We start from the raw sequence: 20488 nt of genomic DNA on the forward strand, positions 1-20488 counted from the left end.
TGATTTTGAACTATACAAAATCTACAAGTCCACACCAATTCCCTTAATCAGAACCTCAGCAACAGTGAAAAATGTATTCCCATTGAAGGCTGTCTTAAATGAAAATATGATTTATTATCACAAAGGCATTTAATACAGAATGATGCAGAATACATTTATCCAAAACCATTTTCACTACAAAACACAAAATATACAAATGTCCTCAGCCCAAATCACATCAAAATAGCTTAGCTGTAGTCAGCATAAGTCAGCTGAGTGTGATAACAATATAAAATAACATATTTACAACTCTCGTTGCAGCTGATAAAGTAAAGATTTTATCATCTGAAGCAAATTTTATATACACGGACAAAAGAAAATCAATATTCTTTAAAACAAGTCTAACAAATCTAAACCTGGGATATGTCCCAGCAAAAGTCAAGGAAGTCATAACTTCTGATAAACCAAATTTATCATTATGTAACTGGAAGAAAACATTGGCACTGTTCACGTTTCTCTTCACACACAAGCACTTAAGCAGACTATCAATACACAAAAACAAATGTCTATCCTCCTAAGTACAACCACCACCTTGTATCAGCATGGATCATGATAAACAAGCCATACAATTGTTGACCACTTTGCCTTCATGGATACTCTGATACTAGACAGTTTGTTGCCTCTTTTATTATTTTAAAAAATAAGAAAAAAAAACCCAAAGAAACAAGAAAGGCATGGTGGTGGCCACGTATGAAGGAAACAAGTCACAAGAAAAACAGTGTTAACGTATGGTGAAGAAGGGGACAATACAACGCAGAAAGCTGGCCTTTGTGCTATTAAAGGATAACTGTCCTCAGATGAGATCATAAAGCTCAGCTAGGTATTGATTCTTGGAGACGTGCTACACAGACAACACTACACCCACCACCTTCTGCACCTGACCAGCTTTCATTCATTCCCACATGCATGGTCACTAGGAAGCAGTATAATACAGAGCAACAAAGGCAAGGTCAGACACTGAGTGACCCCCATAACAGCTGATTGCTTCATGACACCATCCCTGCCCACATACAGATCACAGGTGAGTCTCTTCCGTGTTCTGGTTGATAGGAGGGGGTGGAGGAGGGGGATGGGGGCGGGCAGGTCGCATGGTGGTATGTCTGCCCAGTGTAGCCGTGCCGCTAGGCAACACGTTTCCCTGACCTACTGTTAGTGAGGCACTTGTCTCCGCCTGTAAGCATTCATGAGAGGCACTACCTGGACTGATGGGACCGGCACTAGTGGTTATGTACATGGCCCCTGTGGAGGCTGACCGCTGGTGTCCCCCCGGTGCTGCGGCAGGAAGCTGGTTACCGGACTGCAGGGCTGCAGGAGCCTTCGGCCGCTCAGGCGGGCGAGTGCTGGGTCTCTCCGGGGGCGGACCGTGCGGTCGCTCCGAGCCGGACAACCGTTTCTCTCCATCAGCCTGCTGGCTTCCTGACATTTCTGGGGAGGAAGGTGGGGCACCAGAATGCCCGGCCTGTGAGGACAGACCACCATTACCTGATCCTCTTGTTGTGCTGGCAGTCACTGCCACAGTGTATGGCCGCTCAGGTGGAGGGGGCGGTGCCGGCTTCTTGGTCACACGACGCTGGAATTTGGGACTCACACCTGGACCCTCAGGGCTGAAACAGATTAAAAAAAAAAAAAGAAAAAAAAAGGTATGACAGGTGAATGGGTTAAACAGGTTCAAACAATTTGGTCATATTGTAGTCAAAACATAAACAGTACAACTGCTTCACAGAACGTCTACAGCATTGTGGCTGATTTGCCTTATAACATGCAGACACCACTAGTTCTTACAAATATATACCCTCCCATCCCCGCCCCATGACAAAAGAGATAAAGAAAGCAAAATAGTTTCCAAACTCAAATACAAGAAAAGAGAGAAACTAATCTCTGGCTGAGAGTGAGGAACAACTTACAGATCCACTGTGGGAGACAGGGTGTCGACAGGCAGGGAAGGACTGAGTTTCGCAGCCACAGGACTGCCAGCACTGGGGACAGGGGACTGAGGCGCTGTGTTGGCAGAGGACCGCATCATGACTGTGCTCTCCTGGGCCATCTCTTGGCCAACGCTGTCTGCAGGGTAACCCCCACTCACCGAAAACTCTATCTCTGGAAATCAGAGTAGAAAACAAAGTATATCAGAAACGTAATGCTTTTTAATGATTCAAATGTGTTGTTTGGAAACAAGACAATACAAGAAATAATGTAATGCGATTTTTCATCATGATAAAAATTCATTGCTTGGAAATAAGACTTACAAGGAATGATTTATTGTGATACTTCATCATCATTCAGATGTGTTACTTGGAAACAAGACTGTACAAGGAATAATCAACTGGTAATTAAAATCTGTACTTTGAGACTAAACTATATTAAAAACATGTACATGTCATACATTCAAAACCGATTTCTTACACACATACAATTTTCACTAACATCTTCAAGACAGAATTCTGAAATATGTTAAAACCCATTAGACCCATACTCATGTCACACCACTGTGGCATGGCAAGGAACAAAATATCAGCACACAACTCATCTTCAAAGGATCAACCAGTCAATACTGTTCACTATGTTCAGCTACATATATAAACACAACATGAACATGCCATGAACAAGCTTATCAACTGAAAATGAGAATGTTGTTTTATGCAAAACAATTCTCTCAACTATCACTTGCCTAACTTTGTGGAATATCAGGCACTACACTGCTCAAGGCGCAAATTCATGGAATGTTACATCAAATGCACAAAACATATTTGGATACAAGACTTACTGCAGGTAAACTATAAGTTTTAACTCAGTCATGCACAAGGTGCACATACTGTTATGGCCAACTGCATGCAACCAGTTCTTTGTTGTCATTTTGATCCTGCCTGGATCACTATGCATGACATGACACAGTAAGTCGATGATAGATGAGGAGTAAAAAAAAAATGTTGCGTGGTATGGATCAAATAATGCCGTCATATCCTCAATTCTGATCGATAAAACCAGAGGAATCATGAGCAGGAAATGTGATTTGTTATGCTGTTCCTGACCTTTGTCAATTGACAATGTTATTCAGATCAGGCCAGCATGAAAGGCCGGTTCTGGTTCTTTGCTTGACAAAACCATAGCTAAGCCAAGGTAAAGTGCAATAATCATTAAAAGACAGCAGGAATCAGATATAATTTTCCCATTCAGATATAATTTTCCCATTCAAACGCATTTTCCTGGAGACCCAAAATATATCCTGGCTTCTCTTTCCTGGAGTGTACTATGACCCAAACCTTGCAAATCCGTTTCAACAAAATGCTAGTCATGTCAGTGGTGGCCCCCATCTGTTTCACAACACAATGGATTATGTCTGTTAGTCCTCACACGATGGAGCTTCAAAAACATATGCAATAACTCAACAGTCCAGTTCTTGAGCAACAGTAAAGCTCTTCCTACTTGAAGTCCTTGGGTATTCCACCTGTGCGTACGGATGAACCTGTCTATAATCATATTTCCTTCCTTGGCCACATCACACAAAACACCCAAGGAACTGTGTGCCTGACTGTGATTTTGATGGGATTCACATGACCAACAGCTTCTCCACTCCATGGGTGTTGATGGTGATACCCACACCAAAAAGCAGGTCTGCCGACTGAGTGTTTATTGTTGACTTCAGTGTAAGATTTATCTTGTCATGTCAAACTGACAGTTCACCATCTCTTTCCCCTTGTCAGGCTACCACTGGATTTCATAGTCACAGTAATGCTGACTGTGTCAGAGCTGTCAGACAGTAATGCTGACTGTGTCAGAGCTGTCAGACTTATGCTGACTGTGTCAGAGCTGTCAGACTTATGCTGCCCTTAGTTTGCTTGTCACCTTTACAAATCTTAATCACCTAACCCCCATTAAAGTAAAAAAATATATATATATTATTTAAAAAACCCAAATAAAACAGGAAAGAAATTCTATCTCTCAACAATGATACTAATAATTATAACAATAACAACAAAGATGATAATAACAAACCACTTCCAGTAAAAATAACAAAGGAGGAAAATAAGCAGAAAATGAATGAAGGTGAGCAAAGGTGCCAAGTTCATTTGAAACAAAAATCTAAATTTTGTCTTACAGACTGCGTGAACAGGTATAAGGACAGACAGGTGGGTAGGGGGAAAAGTCTTGAGGTAAGTGATGACAGAATGGGAGTTTGAACAACCTCTCTCTAGCCTCCACTGCATAGCAGTAACTCCAGCAGTGTGAAAAGCTATCAGGCTAATTAAGGCTGCCATCTTTATTCCCAAACCACACAGACCCATCTGCTAACACCTATAACATAATGCCCATTCCTGTAGGATTTAGTAGCAGGTCCAATTCGCCTACTCATCTTTTGCCCATCAGCTGATAGTACCTGCCATCCGAAAAGACCTCTTGAGAGTTTGAATATTTGTCCTGTTTTGCCTAATCAGTCTCTTCCCTTGAAGGGTCTGCAAGGCTTCTGTCAGTTTGCTCTAGAAAGGTAAAACAAGCTTACTAAAAGGCAAGTACCGGTAAGCAAATAAAAACTGAGCACATGTAAGAACACACAAACGTGGGCCCATCCATTCCATGTCATACAGAGCAGTTATATGCCTTCCCCAGTTCATGTCTTCCCCTGTCCCTTCCTTTTTTTCTCATCTTAATTTCTAACTGAAAAACGTGTATGGCCAACTTAAGAAATATTCATGAACAACACAAAGATGAATAGTGCTTCCTTATCTGTCTCTGTTTATTCACACCAGTACATGCTTGTGTGCTTTATGCATGTGTTTAAGCATGCATGGAAATGTAAAAACAAGCACATGCGAATATCAGTATAACTGTTGCTTAACTTTCCAAATGTTTACACGATAAACAAAAAGTGTTATTTACTACTGTGGTTTAATTTTCTTAAAGATGTAACATGTTGAGGAAGTTTTAACAACTGAGGGGTAGACATAATGACTAATAAGTTAAACCAATCTCTCAGTCAAAGAAAGCTACTCACTTGCGTAGCTTTCGTCGGCGATCCAGCCGGCTTCTTCAGCGCAACTGCTGTGTAGAGAACTAGCACCTGTACGCATCGCCATGAGCGAACTTACAACAATGCGACTTGACGAGTGAGGAGTACACCGAAGGCAGGTTTACCGACGAAAGCTACGCAAGTGAGCAGCCTTCTTTGACTGAGAGATCGGTTTAACTTGGTAGTCATTATGTAACATGTTTACAAATGGGGAAAGGTATTCAGGACTACTGTGGTTTAACTGTCTAAAAGATATAACAAAATTACAAAAACACTGTATTCTGCCTGAACAATGACATTTCACATTAATGCAAAAGCTACAAAGTAAACAACAGTTGCATGCCTGTCAGTTTAAATGCTAAAACATGAACACATGCTCGAGCTCTAACAGCCTGCAGCATTCAAAGATAACTAAAAATGCACACAGAGACAAATATCTAAAAGTGACAAAAAATGCATACCTACAATGAATCTGCAATTACATGTTAAGAAAACAGCACAACTGAAGCCATCTAAGTACAGCCCATGACTGAGTTAATGGCCCATGAATTACAAGGAACATGTTTGGGGAAAATATGACCACCAGACACCAGGAAGCAAAAATAAGCACAGAAAGCACTAAAATGCAGTGTGATGACACCACTGCCAGTAAACTGTCAAAATCCTGGGTGACAATGACTCATCGGTTATGATGGTTGACACCAGAACATTTGAAAGGAAGCACACCTTTGCAGCCCTGTCATGTCCATCAAAACTGACATGGATCTGCACAGCTTAACCATAATCACCCTCATCCTCAATGAAAATCCATGAAATATAGCGAAATTGTTTCAAATTGTATTTCCCTTCATGATCTGCTGTCAAAGTGATCTGGGTTTCTGGTCCTCCTCCACTGTCTTCAGTGCTAGTAGATTCACAGATGATCTTGATGGAGAGGATGCAGCTGAGATTAAAAGTGTCAAGTCCTCTTATGGAAACCTCCACTTCAATTCCACTTGCCTGGGGGGGGATCATGTCAAAGGTTTTGGTGTCAGCATATCATGCAGGCTCTGGTTGCGGGGGAAGGGGTGGAAGTAATGGTGATCTCAATAAAAGGTTATTCATACAGTTTCATTCTTCAAATGATAAATTAAAAAAATGTCTTCAACAGTAGGCATAGTTAGACATGAGTATTATCGAACATGTCCTGAATCCAAACTGAAACATTTCCACACAAGTATAGCAACTGGTAAGACATGGTCTCTTCTGATGGCTCTGCATGGCAGCCTGGCATCAACTGTTCCCTGTGCTTTGCAAACACTGAAAATACGGCTGAGTAATCAAGCCTTGGATAGGGAGGGAGGATGAGAGCCAGTTGGGTTAAGGGGCATGAAAAAGTGACATAGTTAAAACACAGAAGATGGTGCAAAACAAACAAAACAAAATAAAAAGGAAAGAAAATGGGACAGAGAAGCCTGGATCAGAAGGGAAAGCAGCTGTCTGGACATCTCTTCTGATATATTGTACACACAGAGACTGACTGGGGGTATGGGGGAGTGGAGTGCAGAGGAAGGTCCTGGATGACTCTTCAAACTGCTGAACGGCTCTTTACACTGAGCTTGTGATAGTCAAAAGAGTCAAACCATTCACTGCAAGGAAACATAACTTCATGTCACAATGCCAGGTGAATACTCACACACACACTTCAAGCACACACACATTCACGCAGGCACACACACTCACTCATTCACTTTTTTCACTCAAAAACAAGCTCACAGCTTGGAGGATTTCACTTGGAGCAAAAAGCTTGCAGCACAACTTGACTCTCAACCCACTAAAACCAAAGGAGATGAATCTACTTGAACAATGCCTAATTAACTGACTACAAACATCTTCCGCTAGAAAATACAATATTTTGTTCAGTAAACTAATCCTAGCTTACAAACATCTGCATCAGATGTGTATCTGATGCATACTGAAATACAAACCTAAAAAAATTAAATCATAAAATCCAGACAGAAACCAAAGCAAGCAGACAGGCAAACTGTTCTGTTAAAGAAAAGACACAAAAAAAGGCGACAATAAAATGGAAACTGTTCAACAGAGCCAAAAGCAAGCTGATCCCAGTGGAAAGCCAAAAAACAAACTGAACGCCAACTCAGAAGGCATAGAGCAGAGGGCAGAGGCTTAAGGGCAGTAAGAGGTCAAGGATGTCAGGGTGTGGCTCAGAAAACAATCTTATTCATCTCTACTGCAGGTTAGTTCTGAATGGATCTAATCAATGCCACAGGCGTTAGTGAAAAAAACCACCCCAACATCTCTCAAAATGGAAGAAAGAAAGTTGGCTTCAATGAAAATAAAAAAAGATATTTTTTTTTAAAAAGGGGGCAGGTGGGCAAAAAATAAGTAAAAACCAGAAAGGAAAAAATGGAAAAGACAGCAACTATGCGGCCCACAACTTGGCTGCCTGGAAGCGAAACAGACTCTGACCTTGATGGCCTTGGGCCTGTGGACTGTGCATTGGTTTCTCTGCACGGCCATCCTCCACTGCCTGCCCTCTCTCTGCCACTGCCCTCTGCTCTGCCTCCGACGACTGGTTAAGGGGGGAGGGAACCTGCCCATCTGACCTAGCTGGGGGCCCCCCTGACCCTCTTCCCTGAAGTGATGACTGCGACCCTTCCGCAGAAGGAGGGGGGAGGGAGGATGTGGACTGGAACTGTCCATCCCATAGCGCTCGTACCCGAGTAAGGTAGTCAGACACGACAGCGCCCCCTTCCCCGAGAGAGTGGAGGGCAAAGACTGTGCTGTACATGTCAGAGTGGACGCTCTGACTGGGGGAGGTGGGGCTGGTGGGGTTGGGCCATGCAGCGCCCATGCTCAGCGTGCTGTCCTGACTCAGGTTGGGGGTGGACATGGCGCCTCGAGACCCGCGAGGGCCCAGGGCCTGGGAGGGCATAGTGGGTCTCTGGCGCGGAGCACTACCAGCTAGACTAAGATTAGTCGGATGCAAGACTCCATCACCATGGTGGGCAGGCACCGCACCTTCACCTGGGCTGGAGCTTCCGATCATCTCTGTTCTGGGGTCACTCCCTGCATCTTCAGACGCGCTATCTCCTGTAGAACTCAACAATCCAACCATTTCTTCTCCTGAACCAGGTGAAACGGAAGATCCCATGCGCTGTGCAGTCCTTTGCATCTGTGGTTCTCCCTCTGTAGTCTTGACTGCTTCATCTTGGCTTACAGAAATGGACACCTGAGTGGGCTGGTTGGCTGGGGGTGTGGGTACCGAGGGGCTAGGAGGGGCACAGCCACGCCCAGTCAAATGAAAATCTAATCCTGCAGCCAATGCAACAGAATAAAAAGAAAGAAAGCGACCAAATTACAACAGTAGACAGCACAACACCTGGTGACTACACTGATCAAACAAAGCACTGAACTATGAGGAACCAAACACACAGTTCTGTGAACATGTCAGTCCTCTTTCAAGTGACTAAATCTAGTGCTCTGTTTCTCAAAAGTTATGCTGGAAAACGCTGAAAAATGTAAAAAGCAATAACATGAAACACTTAAAAACAGGAAAATAAGTGTTTCAATATAAAATCAAGACTTGCTAGCATAGTTCTAGTAACAATATATTTACTGCAAATAACACATTTTTGTTCAGAAGTATGTGTTCAAGTAACAAAACAGCTTATTGCAAATGGCTTTTTTTTTTCAGAAGTACACTCCAATACTCTTTTTTAAGTCTATTTGCATCAACACTGCAGAATAAACTTAAGTTTTCTTGATTTCTTCTTTTATTCAATGACTTACAAGTTATTCCTGTTGTTTATTAAATGACAAAACTTATCTGGAAATTTTTACATGATCATTATTTATCAGAGCATTCAAGCTAGCAGTCTTATATTCTAAAACATGTGGGTTCCATTCATTAAATGAACAGCAATGTTAATACAATAAATATTATATCTCCAGAATTGCAGGTGAAGAGCATTAAATCAATTGGATTGTTAGACTGAATAAATCCGTATCTCATATTCTCAGTACACATCAGAAAATATACAAATGAGACAAACAAGACGGATACAGAAGAAGTTTAAAGTGACAGGGAAATGATCAGTAGGATGTGTGTAACAGGGAGAGGAAAGGAAAAAGCGGCAGAAACAAATCTCACCTCCAGGGAAAAAGTAATCGGCATGGATAATGACTGTCTCAATGACGGAACTCACGGTGCTAGCTGTCATCATGTTGGGCCTGAAACACGGCACACTTGGATACACAAGTCAGTTTCAGGTGCTCAAAGATCTGACAAGTGCACATTGATAACTGAATTAAACTTAAACAAGAGAGGCAAGGCCTTTCAGACTCGCTTGTGATACCCACTTTATCCAGTAAAAAAATATTTCTTTAAATGAAAAAAAATCATTAAAATGTGTTCTGAAGCATCTTCTGGTCAAGAGTAAGTAGACTTACTAACAGTGCTAAAGAGTGTCTTCTGATGCAGTTCAAAAATTAATATTCAAACTTATGTGTTTTTAGCATGATAAATTGATTACAGTATTCGAGTTGATAAAGCTGTTTAAATCATGTTATTTTGGTGTACATCAATTATCTAAGAAATTCTTTGAAGTCCCCGGTAAAGGAGACGATGCAATCACCTCAGGCACACCACAACATGTAGCCATTTTCTCAAGATCTGCAAAGATCCATGTTCGATAGGCTTACAGAAACTACAACATGGTCCATTCGATTTCTTTAATGCTCATTCTACTTAATTCAGTATCCACTTTAAAAAATTCATTTTCATTAAACACGTTGATGGTGTAGTTAGTGTCTCTGTATGTTCCGTCTAGAATTTGTAATTCTTTTCTTTTAATTGTGAACATGAAAAAAGAGGTCATGCCATCTTCAAACCCAAACATTAATTGTGATTTTCTGGAGCCGGATCCTCCAAAAATTAAACTGTTCATGATCCAGAAATACAGCTTAATCCAGAAGACATAACCTATCATTGGTATGAGTGTAAAGATCTTTTCTGCCTACTTAATACAAATTTTCCAGAAAAAATGACAATGTTTAAGTTTACCACAGACACACAGATATACATGCAGACACACACACATACACACACACAACCAAACACCGGGTTATTTTTACACAAGTGAGTCAAAAAATTGGTTGAGAATCATCAGGGAATCAGGTTCAAGAACTGCCAGTTTGATAGCTCAGCGCTGAAGGCAAGCAGGGAAAACAAACACGTGACAGAACATGGTGCCAGTCCATTACTTACGTGTTTTCCCCCCTTGCCCATAGCAGGTTAGGTCCCATAACGATGGCAATGTTGCTTGGCGTCATTTTGTTGATCTGGCTCTTCTCAGCGAGCTGGGCCAAGAACTTCACCAAGTACCTAAAAGAAAAAGATTTCTTTCAAACATCTACAGGGACAAGCAAACACTGAGGGCAATGGACAGCTGGAATTTGTGGCAATGACTGAGGAAGAGGTGGGGGGAGGGGGGGAAGAAGAAAGTAGATGGAGACAAATGGAAAGAGAGACAGAGACAGACAACCAGACAGTAGGACAAAATGAGTGAGAAAGACGAGGAGAAACACAAATCAAAACATAAAAATTACATTATAAAAACTCATGAAGAAAAATGATAATGGCAGGACCATGATTTTTGCCTTGTGCCAGTTTATTTCACCACCTTCCCTCCACACACCCACACACTTCTCTGAACATAAAAATAAGAAATCCAGATAAAAAGTACATTATACATCCAACAAAACAACAAGCCTTCTTTGTTCCCCACACTATCCAAACAGATATAAAAAAAAAAATTTTAAATGGACAGAATACAGTACACACTCTCACCTAAAATTGTTGTAGTTGCAGGTTGGCAGATTATTTATAGCTGTGTATAACGCTTGAAATTTCTGATCATGGGCACTGAAACAAACATAGTTCCACTGATCACAATTGTATCTTCAGTATAGAACAGCATTTCAGAAGAAAACGAACAAGAACACAAACACTACGAACACTTACATTAACTGATCACAGCTACCTGAAGATTCAAACTTTCACTCTCATACCCACAAGTATCGCACTCTCACACATCCTAATGTTGGGTGACTTCCCTGAAGAAAAGTGTTACATAACTGACCTTCTTTCACTGTCCTTTCCTTCAATATTTCCTTTTCATCACTCATCATCCCCAACACCCACCTCATTGTCTGTTTTTACTGTTGTGTCCTATCTTACAGTTAGCAATGGTCATCGTGATTAAATTCTTTATGAATAAAGCCATATGTACACACACGGATATACATATATACAGACACATACATGCAGTAAGTGAGGAAGAGACTGAGAGAGAAAGCGAGAAAAGAGAGAGTGACAGACAAAGAAACAAAGAGAGAGTGAGCTGGAGCAGGCTCAGCAGTAAGAGGACTATGCTTGGTAGTCTTCATACTGGCAAGAGTCAGATCATGCCTGTGATCACACACCAGTCATAAAGAGCTGAAAACTGACTCAACAGACCAATGAGCTCACAGATACATCAGCATGGCTACGCAACAGCTAATGTTCCAGTCTGACTCTTCTCTTCTACGGACTGATGGCCTAGAGATAACACGTCTGCCTAGGAAACGAGATAATCTGTGTGTGCTGGTTCAATCACAGCTCAGCCGCAAATATTTTCTCCCCCTCCACTAGACCTTGAGTGGTGGTCTGGACATTAGTCATTCGGATGAGACAATAAACCGAAGTCCCATGCGCAGCATGCACTTAGCGCATGTAGAAGAACCCACAGCAACAAAAAGGTTGTTCCTGGCAAAATTCTGTACAAAAATCTACATCGATAGGAAAAACAAATTAAAAAAAAAAAACTGCATGCAGGAAAAAATACAAAAAAATGGGTGGCGTTATAATGTAGCGATGCGCTCTCCCTGGGGAGAGCAGCCCGAATTTCACACAGAGAAATTTGTTGTAATAAAAAGAAATAAATATATTTATTCTGATTTGGTTCCAGTCCACAAGTGTTGATGCAAAACACCCATGTGGTCTGGAGGCATTCAGTGTGGCCAGGAAAGTGGAAAGAAAAAGGAGACAGAAGTGAAACAAAGCAAAGTGCTGTTATTTTACCAGCAACTCTGTTCAAATCTGATCATGTCATCACCACTATCACTTTCACTCACAGCTGCATGGCATGCATGAATTCTGGGTAGAGGTCGAAAGTCAGCATTGGTTCTGGAAGCTCTCGGAGGTACTGCTTTAAGGCTCCTAGCAGACAGAATACAAAAAATATCTTTTAAATAATAATAACAATAATAATAATAATGAGATGGTGGTAAACATTCAACATCAACAATGTGCAAACACTTATACCTATCAATAAAGATCATGAACTGCACCGACCAACATAATGTTTAACAGTAAAAAGTTGATTATATTCACTATTTGATTCCCCAAAGCATGAATTCAAGCATTATTAAACAAACAAAAATAGACAACATAGATACACCAGCATGTTTTGAACAACAACAAAAACTTACACTATATGATAATAAATCAAGGAATAAAACAAACAAATAACAATACAATACAATACACAAACTTTATTGTCTAAACTTTGGTACAGAGATTTTCTTTTTGGCAGCAGCACATGTCCAACATAAGAAGAAAACAACAAACAAATAAAATGAATAGAAAAGAAAAAGAAAAATTAAATGGCACCAAATGGAAATAGCTATATACAAATATACAGATTACTGAAATTTACGTGCCTCTCCATTTCAGTCGGCCAAACCGCATTGCACATCTACCCACACACACACACACACACCACGCACACACACGCCACGTGCACACACACGCACACATATACTCTCTCTCATCCCCTCTCTCTCTGTCTCTCTCTTCACAAGAAATGCAACTACAAAGATCATCGTTCATTTAAAAATCAAATATCACCAGAGTAAGACAAGAATTAAGCCAAAGAGCAGCACTTCCATAGTTCACATTAGGCATCACAGAAGAACAACTTTCATTCATTCATACTAATCAAAAGCCCTAACACAACTTCTTCACCACCACCACCCAACCCCCATACCCCCATATCCCACACTCCCCCTCCTTTGGAAAAATACCTACAAGCCTAAGCATAATAAACATTAACAATGTAATATGCTGTTATGAAACTAATACAATCAAACAAACAAACAGGTAAATAAATAATACAACTAGAGTGTGGATGTCAGTGAAAGCATCAATAGATCAGACCAAGATTTCGAATGGCTAATACAATATAACGATGTATCAGAGGAAAGAAAACTATCAAACGTGTAGACATTACCTGCAACACTGTGAGGATCTGTGGCAAACTCAACCATGTCCACCGCATGGGCATCAAAGCAAGCCTACAGGAGACAACGAGACCCAACAAAGTGAGTCTAATCTTATAGTAAATGTCAATACATTATAGAACACATCATTGTCACTTGATGTACGTGTGTATGTTTACAAAGACTGTCCAGCAGTCAGTTACGACACAACACAACACACACACACACACACACACACACACACACACACACACACACACACATACACCTGCACTTGTATGCACAGACATATCCAGACACACACACATATCAAACAGCTACACAGAGGCACATGCATAGATAGACTTACACGCACCCACGCACGCACGCACACATATCCCAACAACAGTTTCAACAGACTTAATCTCAAATTTTCATACAGTGAAAGTTAAATCACTTACAAAGTTGAACAATCAACTTACATCATAACAAAAATCACAATAACATAATGACAGTGACACACACACACACACACACACACACACACACACACACACACACACACACACACACACACACACACACACACACACACACACACACACACTACAATGATAAGGTTGACATAGCAGTGAAAAGGGGAGCAAAAAAACATATTAGATCTAAATGACATACACCTTCCTCTGTCTCTACAACAATGTTATACTCTTGTAGACAACTTTGCTTGGGATATATTCCAACGAAATTAATCACACAAAGTTTGACAATGACACAATGAACATTCAATTCAGTAAGGAAATACAGACTCTTATGTAAAGATGGAAAACTGAGGCCTTCAAAACAAAATATTCCAGAAATATTGAATGCCTATGTGGACAGAAAATTCGCAGATTCTTTCGTGTGTTAAAAGAATTTATTCCTATACTTTCCCAAAACTCAGTTACAAAAATATTTAACTCTTCATCATTAACTAACAATTTTTTTGTTAGTTTATCTAAATGTCCAATAGCTCATTACCTGTAAGTATTCTAACATCTGACTCTTACCTGTTTTTATCAATTAGTTGATTTCATGGTTCTTTTTCTTGTTCATCAGGTGGATGGTTTTTTGGTTAATAAATTGGTTTCCTTAGTTTGTTTCCATTCCCCAAATTTTGTTCTCCATTCCAAATTTCGATTTCTTGTCACTTTTGTAATTGTAAGCAGTCAGAACACGTTCCCATACCCATAAACATATGCATTGCACACACTTTTTTTTTTTTTGCTTTGTTTTTTTTTTTTTTAGTCTAAAATCACTTTAGAGAACAGACGTTAAATTGATGACCAACCAACACACACACACATACACACACAAATTACTGGTTGGCTTCTAATTAAATTTTACCTTCAACTTTTTCAGCTTCAGGGCAGAACCAGCTATTCTGAACAAGCCCTGTAAAAATCAGAAACACCAATAAAGAAAAAAAAATTAAATATATTAAAAAAAAAATCAATCAAACAAAAATATGAAACTTCCTCACAGATGAGAAAGCAACACAAAAGAAGACCATGATCTCGATGATTTCAAAATATGATTCGGATAATTCAGAAATAAAAGAATGAAATTCACCAGTAATGCTGACAGTGAAATTCACATCCTCTCTAGTATAAACAACCACCTACTTCAAGACTGGCTCATTTCTTTTGTCTTCTTTTCCCTCATGTGTCATTTGTAACCAGTAACTGTCATGTAATTAAAGGAAATTTTCTATCTAAAATTACGTTTAAATAACATACTTACCGTGACCCAACTAGTGCAGACTCTGGCCGGGGTCTGACATTCCTGTCCTGTGCAAACTACTATCCGCCTATGCAGAGAAAACGAAAGTACTACAGCCGGTAACCTCCCGGAAGTAGGTAACGTCCCCTTTGTCCCCCTGGCTAGCGCTCTCTTTTGATGGCAGCCATCTCGACACCTGTTCCTGTGCACTTCATACGTCTAAGTTTTTTTTGCATTTTCTATCTGTCTATCGATTCTTTGGCTTTTCTGTTTTGTGTCCAATTATGTCTTCAAACAGGTCGCACAATTATGTGGCTCATTTCTTTTGTCTTCTTTTCCCTCATGTGTCATTTGTAACCAGTAACTGTCATGTAATTAAATTTGTTTTTTTATATGTTAATGTGCACACCTGTCACGTTCGTGACTCAGCGATTATCCCTTCTGAAAGTTTCACACCACAGTTGCACACGAAGATGGAACATAAGTATGTAAACTATGTGCACACACACAATATGCACACACATACAATATGCACACACACTCACTCACACATACACAAATGCACACAAATACAGAGACAGAGACAGAGACACACATACACACACACACAAAACACACACATACACAAAACAAACAAAACAACTAAAAAAACCAACATGCAGACACACGCATGCATGCACAAAACACCAGAATCAAGATGGTAGTTCAGCACTCACCTCCTCTTCCATGCCGATTTCCAGGAGAGTGAGGATACACGCCTCAAGGACCAAGGAGATGTCACGTTCCATCACATGGAGGTGGTCTTCCAGGGACATGCCAAACACTGGCTTCACAGGGGATGCCTCTGTGCACAGCACACAGCACACACCACACATTACAACATACTTCACTTACGTGAACCAGTTACATATTCACATGTGTGTACACACACACATGCACACAAATGCTTACACACCAACAGAAAATAACAAGTATTACTGTTTTTTACTGCATCGAGATATATGAATTAATTCCTATACTTTACAAAAACACAGTTAGAAAAAAACATCTAACTCTTTAACACAATTATAAAAATATTTAACTCTTCTTCTGTGACTTACAAATTTTTTTTTGTTAGTTTACCGCATCTTTAGTTAGCTTATCCAAATGTCCAATAGCTAATTACAAGTATTCTAACATCAGACACTGTTTGTTTTCATTAGTCAAGTCATGGTTAGTTAATTTGTTTACATTACTATCACTTTGTATTCCCCCAAAATTTCCTTGTCCATTCTCGATTTCTCTTTTCTCTTAAATATGTAAACATACACAATTTGAGCATGTGTACTAAACACAAAGACATGCGTTACACACATATAATTTTTCCTCATCTAAAATCAATTTAGTGAACAGATCTTAAATTAATCACACACACACACACACACACACACACACACACAAACACAATATATCCAAATATTCTTGCCTTTGTTTGTCTATATGTTTCCTTTTTTTATTAATTGCTGTTATATTTTCATATCTATGGATTCATGATTTCACTGTTCCGGTTTAACTTTTCTATGTATGCCCCCCCCCTCCACCCCCCACTCCATCCCCCTCCCCACCCCCTTTAGCCACCACCCTCCACCTCACGCACACAAACACACAACACACATGACACGTCTAATATCAGCCACAGTGAAAAGACGTTTAGTCAAAGAACGAACACATGCAATGCAGCATCTTCAAATGTTTGCTCCTCACCAATACACATGAGCAGAGCGTCTTACCTATTGAGGATTTCATCTTGGGAACCATGTCTTCAATAACCCTCAGAGCATTCCTGTGATATGTTGCCTGGGCCTCCAGCAACTGTCAACAGATCACATGTTCAACAACAAAAATTGCTAACACTGAAATATGTGGTTTGGACACTGTCAGTGCTTGGCACAATGCAGAGTCTGTCAATCAGTAAATGAGGAATAAGTGTACGTATCAAAGTGTGTGAACAGCTACTTTGGATAATTATATGTTAGTGACAGAGAATGGGAAAAAAAAAGAGTTAGGTTAAGGCAAGGTCAACATTCACAGAAATTCCAGTGATAAACCAGTTCTGTCTACACTTCTATTTCACTTGGTTCTAGTCAATGGGTACAAGAGGGGGGGGAAGAAAGATATAAACAAGCAAAAAATAAACAGAACATAAAAAAATAAAGATCCTTTTTATCTTTCCCTAAATATTTTTAACCACAGTTTCAAAATGTTAGCATCTCTTTAAACAAAACTAACAGCTTTGAGCAAATATGCTAAATTTTCTGCCCTTAACAAAAAACTACCAAGTATACTTTGGGGGAATGGGGATGCCCTTTATGGTTCATGATATCTGCCTACAGTCTGAATTATTAAAACAAACAACTCATTAACAGAACAAACAGAAAACAATACTTACAGCAACCAGTCTTGAACAGTGGTCACTTTCTTTGGAAACGAAGTTGCATAATTCAATGCTAAGATTATCCTGTAACAATACAAGACACATAATTTAAGTGACTATAATTCATCATGGCACTGACATCTTTTCCCCCCAAAAGATACATTTTTTTCAAAAGTTTCAGTCATTCCTAAATACCAAATTGAAATAGCTGAACATATACTTGAAGTTTTATAGAAGCACCTTACCAAACATGTATGTTCAATTTTTTTTTTTCAGATAAAGTTATGCCATATAATCAAATTAAAAACACAAATCAATGGTTCCAAGCTGTCAGTCAGATAATTGTATTGCAATGCAGGGGTTAAGAAACAATAAAAAACACAAAGTACTGGAAGTTCATAATTCATTATCAAGACACAAAAGTAATGTTGAGAAATTAAACATCTACTCATAGATATAAAGAAACAGAATGCTGTCATGCTGTACAACTTTGACAATGTAGATCAGGTTGCAAATGAAGATATTTAAATTGTGTTACTAATGACCTATTGTTCTTTGACTTTGAAACCCTACTGTTAGAAATTTGAGGAAAGGCTATCTCTTATTCCTTCAAAAAGAAAAAAGAATGCAGTGAAGAAACTCAACTAATGAATGATAATAAGAGTATAGAATTTTCATTTTATATACAGTGCATTCTGAATGATGTACACTGTCAAATATCCTTCAAAAGCTTGATGTTATGACTCAAATATAGACCTTAATTGTTTCCACTTTGCTGTAGGCCTCATCGTATTCGTCCCGCATGGCATCAGCTTTTGCTGCCGTTGATGCCATGTTGGCTCCTGGAACATGCGACTGGCGCACAGCTGAGTTCAACCTGAGAACAACAAAGTAACACAAGTGTACAGAAAAGAGTTGCAGTTTTAGTTTCAGTTTTAAGGTGTCAAAGCATGCAGACTGACCCATATATGCAATACAACGTCTACAAAACAAAATGTTTGTGTTTTAATGCAGATGCCTGACCTACACATAAACCTAACACTCAACGAAGGCCTTGAGAACCTACCCTAGGGAAGTAACAATACCCATGGATTAGCAAATATGCTAAATAAACACTGTGGAGGTAAATCCAAATAAAGTAAAGCAGTAGAAGTATGTATGAAAAGAGAAAACACCACCACTGGTTTGGCATATACATGTGCACAAACAAACACATATACACCTAAACATGTGTGCGCGCGCACACACACACACACAGATACACACACACACACACACACACATGCATACAAATAGAGTGATTTATGGCAAATGTACAAACCTATTCCTTGCTGAGTCCATGTCCAGTGTTGACTTGCTGAGCTGTTTTCGAAGTTTCTGTATGCTTGGAATGTCAACCTGAAACACAATTGTCCATCATCATGATATATTTACCACATACATAGAAGGCTACAAAACACAATGATCAATTATCATTGTTCATAATCATATTATACAAAAGACACTTGATACTGTGGGAAATACTACATTCATAACAACATCAAACATGAAAAAAGTAGTGAACATGCAGCAACATCACAAACTTCATCATCACTTCTGACCTCCAGTGGTTTGTCTGCTTTTGATGTGGGCACAATGCTACTTTTCAGTGTCTTATTTAGCCCCACTCAAAAAGGGTTTATAAATTGCTGGGCTCTTTTGCTCTTGCAATTGCATCAAGTTTAAATTCTGCATTGTATGAACAATGCTTGGACTTCAATATTGCTTTTGGCATTGAATGCATATACTGTAATCCACACGTATTTTGTGTCTGTTGATGTACTAAGGATGTTCATTAAAGATTTCCCCTGACTTACTTCCAGTTATTGCAGGAGGCTGAAACTGTACATGTGTAATAACACATATCTCTATAGTTTGCACTGTAATTTACATCTCTGACTTCATAACAGTTTCTCTTTTACAGGTGTTATGGTGGAGTAAGGTGTGATAATGGATCCAGTTGAATGCAGAGCAGTCACCAAGTTTCTGTACTTGAGAGGCTGCACACCAAGGGAGATGTTCAAGGAGGTGAAAGAGACTTATGGGGAGGATGCCCCATTGTATGATGTAGTCAAGCACTGGCATTGTCAGTGCAAGTGTGGTTGGACATTGTTGAAAACGGCTCCCATTCCTGGGAGATCAAAGTCCACCATTGATGAAGAGACCTTCCAGCAAGTGGAGGCCACAATTTTGGAGGATCGCCACATAACCATCTATCAAATAGCCCGAGATATCATTATTAGTATGGGGTCTGTGGAAAAAATCATCCATGACCGTTTGCACAAGCGGAAGTTGTCTGCTCGATGCATTCCCCAGTTGCTCACACCTTTCCAGAAGCTGGAATGAGTCACGTGCTCCCAGTCTCTTTTGTCCATGTGCCAAGAAAACCAGGACTTCTTTGACAGACTAACCATGCAGGACGAATCATGGGTCCATCACTATGATTCAGAGACTAAAGCCCAGTTGAAGCAATGGAAGCACTTTGACTCACCACCTCCGAAGAAGGCATGTGTTCAACCCTCGGCGGGCAAGATCATGCTCACAGTCTTGGGATCAGTGTGGAGTAGTGATGATGGAATTCCTGGCAAAGCGTACCACAATTACCGGGACATACTATGCTTCAGAGCTGCAGAAATTGTAGAACTCCATCAAAACCGAGAGGCATGGCATGCTGACAAAAGGTATCCACCTCCTGCCAGACAATGCCCCAGTTCACAACTCACATGTTGTCCAGACGGAAGCAGAGTCCTGCAACTATGAAATTCTTCCTCACCCACTTTCTCTCCTGACCTCACACTGTCTGACTTTCACCTCTTTCCGACCATGGAGTTATTTTTGAAAGGCAAGCACTTCCCAGATGATGAAGCACTTATTTCCAAGTGCAAGTCGTGGCTTCTTGTGCAGCCTGCAGACTTCTACAGGCAAGTTTTAAA

At 40.0% G+C, this 20488-nt stretch overlaps 1 protein-coding gene across 8 annotated transcripts in view; it reads right to left on the reverse strand.

The window, feature by feature from the left end:
* The window catches only part of LOC143292866 (rho GTPase-activating protein 44-like), a 48817-nt gene that overhangs the window by 15098 nt on the left and 13231 nt on the right, over window positions 1-20488 (reverse strand). For 4 of the 8 annotated variants that reach the window (XR_013056691.1, XM_076603503.1, XM_076603505.1 and 1 more), the window contains exons 5-18: window positions 18838-18914; window positions 18273-18393; window positions 17532-17600; window positions 16873-16954; window positions 15820-15947; window positions 14729-14776; window positions 13378-13441; window positions 12221-12305; window positions 10896-10970; window positions 10314-10430; window positions 9198-9277; window positions 7514-8359; window positions 1944-2136; window positions 1237-1643 (exon numbers count right to left, since the gene is read on the reverse strand). Coding sequence is in view for 7 of the 8 variants with exons in the window: in XM_076603503.1 (XP_076459618.1) it covers window positions 1237-1643; window positions 1944-2136; window positions 7514-8359; window positions 9198-9277; window positions 10314-10430; window positions 10896-10970; window positions 12221-12305; window positions 13378-13441; window positions 14729-14776; window positions 15820-15947; window positions 16873-16954; window positions 17532-17600; window positions 18273-18393; window positions 18838-18914 (2392 nt within the window). In the remaining variant the exon portion in view is untranslated. The remainder of the gene's footprint in view (window positions 1-1236; window positions 1644-1943; window positions 2137-7513; window positions 8360-9197; window positions 9278-10313; window positions 10431-10895; window positions 10971-12220; window positions 12306-13377; window positions 13442-14728; window positions 14777-15819; window positions 15948-16872; window positions 16955-17531; window positions 17601-18272; window positions 18394-18837; window positions 18915-20488) is intronic. The other 4 variants (XM_076603507.1, XM_076603506.1, XM_076603508.1 and 1 more) reach the window with 3 other exon arrangements.

This window comes from Babylonia areolata, chromosome 18 (assembly GCF_041734735.1).
Source record: "Babylonia areolata isolate BAREFJ2019XMU chromosome 18, ASM4173473v1, whole genome shotgun sequence".
Classification (NCBI taxonomy): Eukaryota; Metazoa; Mollusca; class Gastropoda; order Neogastropoda; family Buccinidae; genus Babylonia; species Babylonia areolata.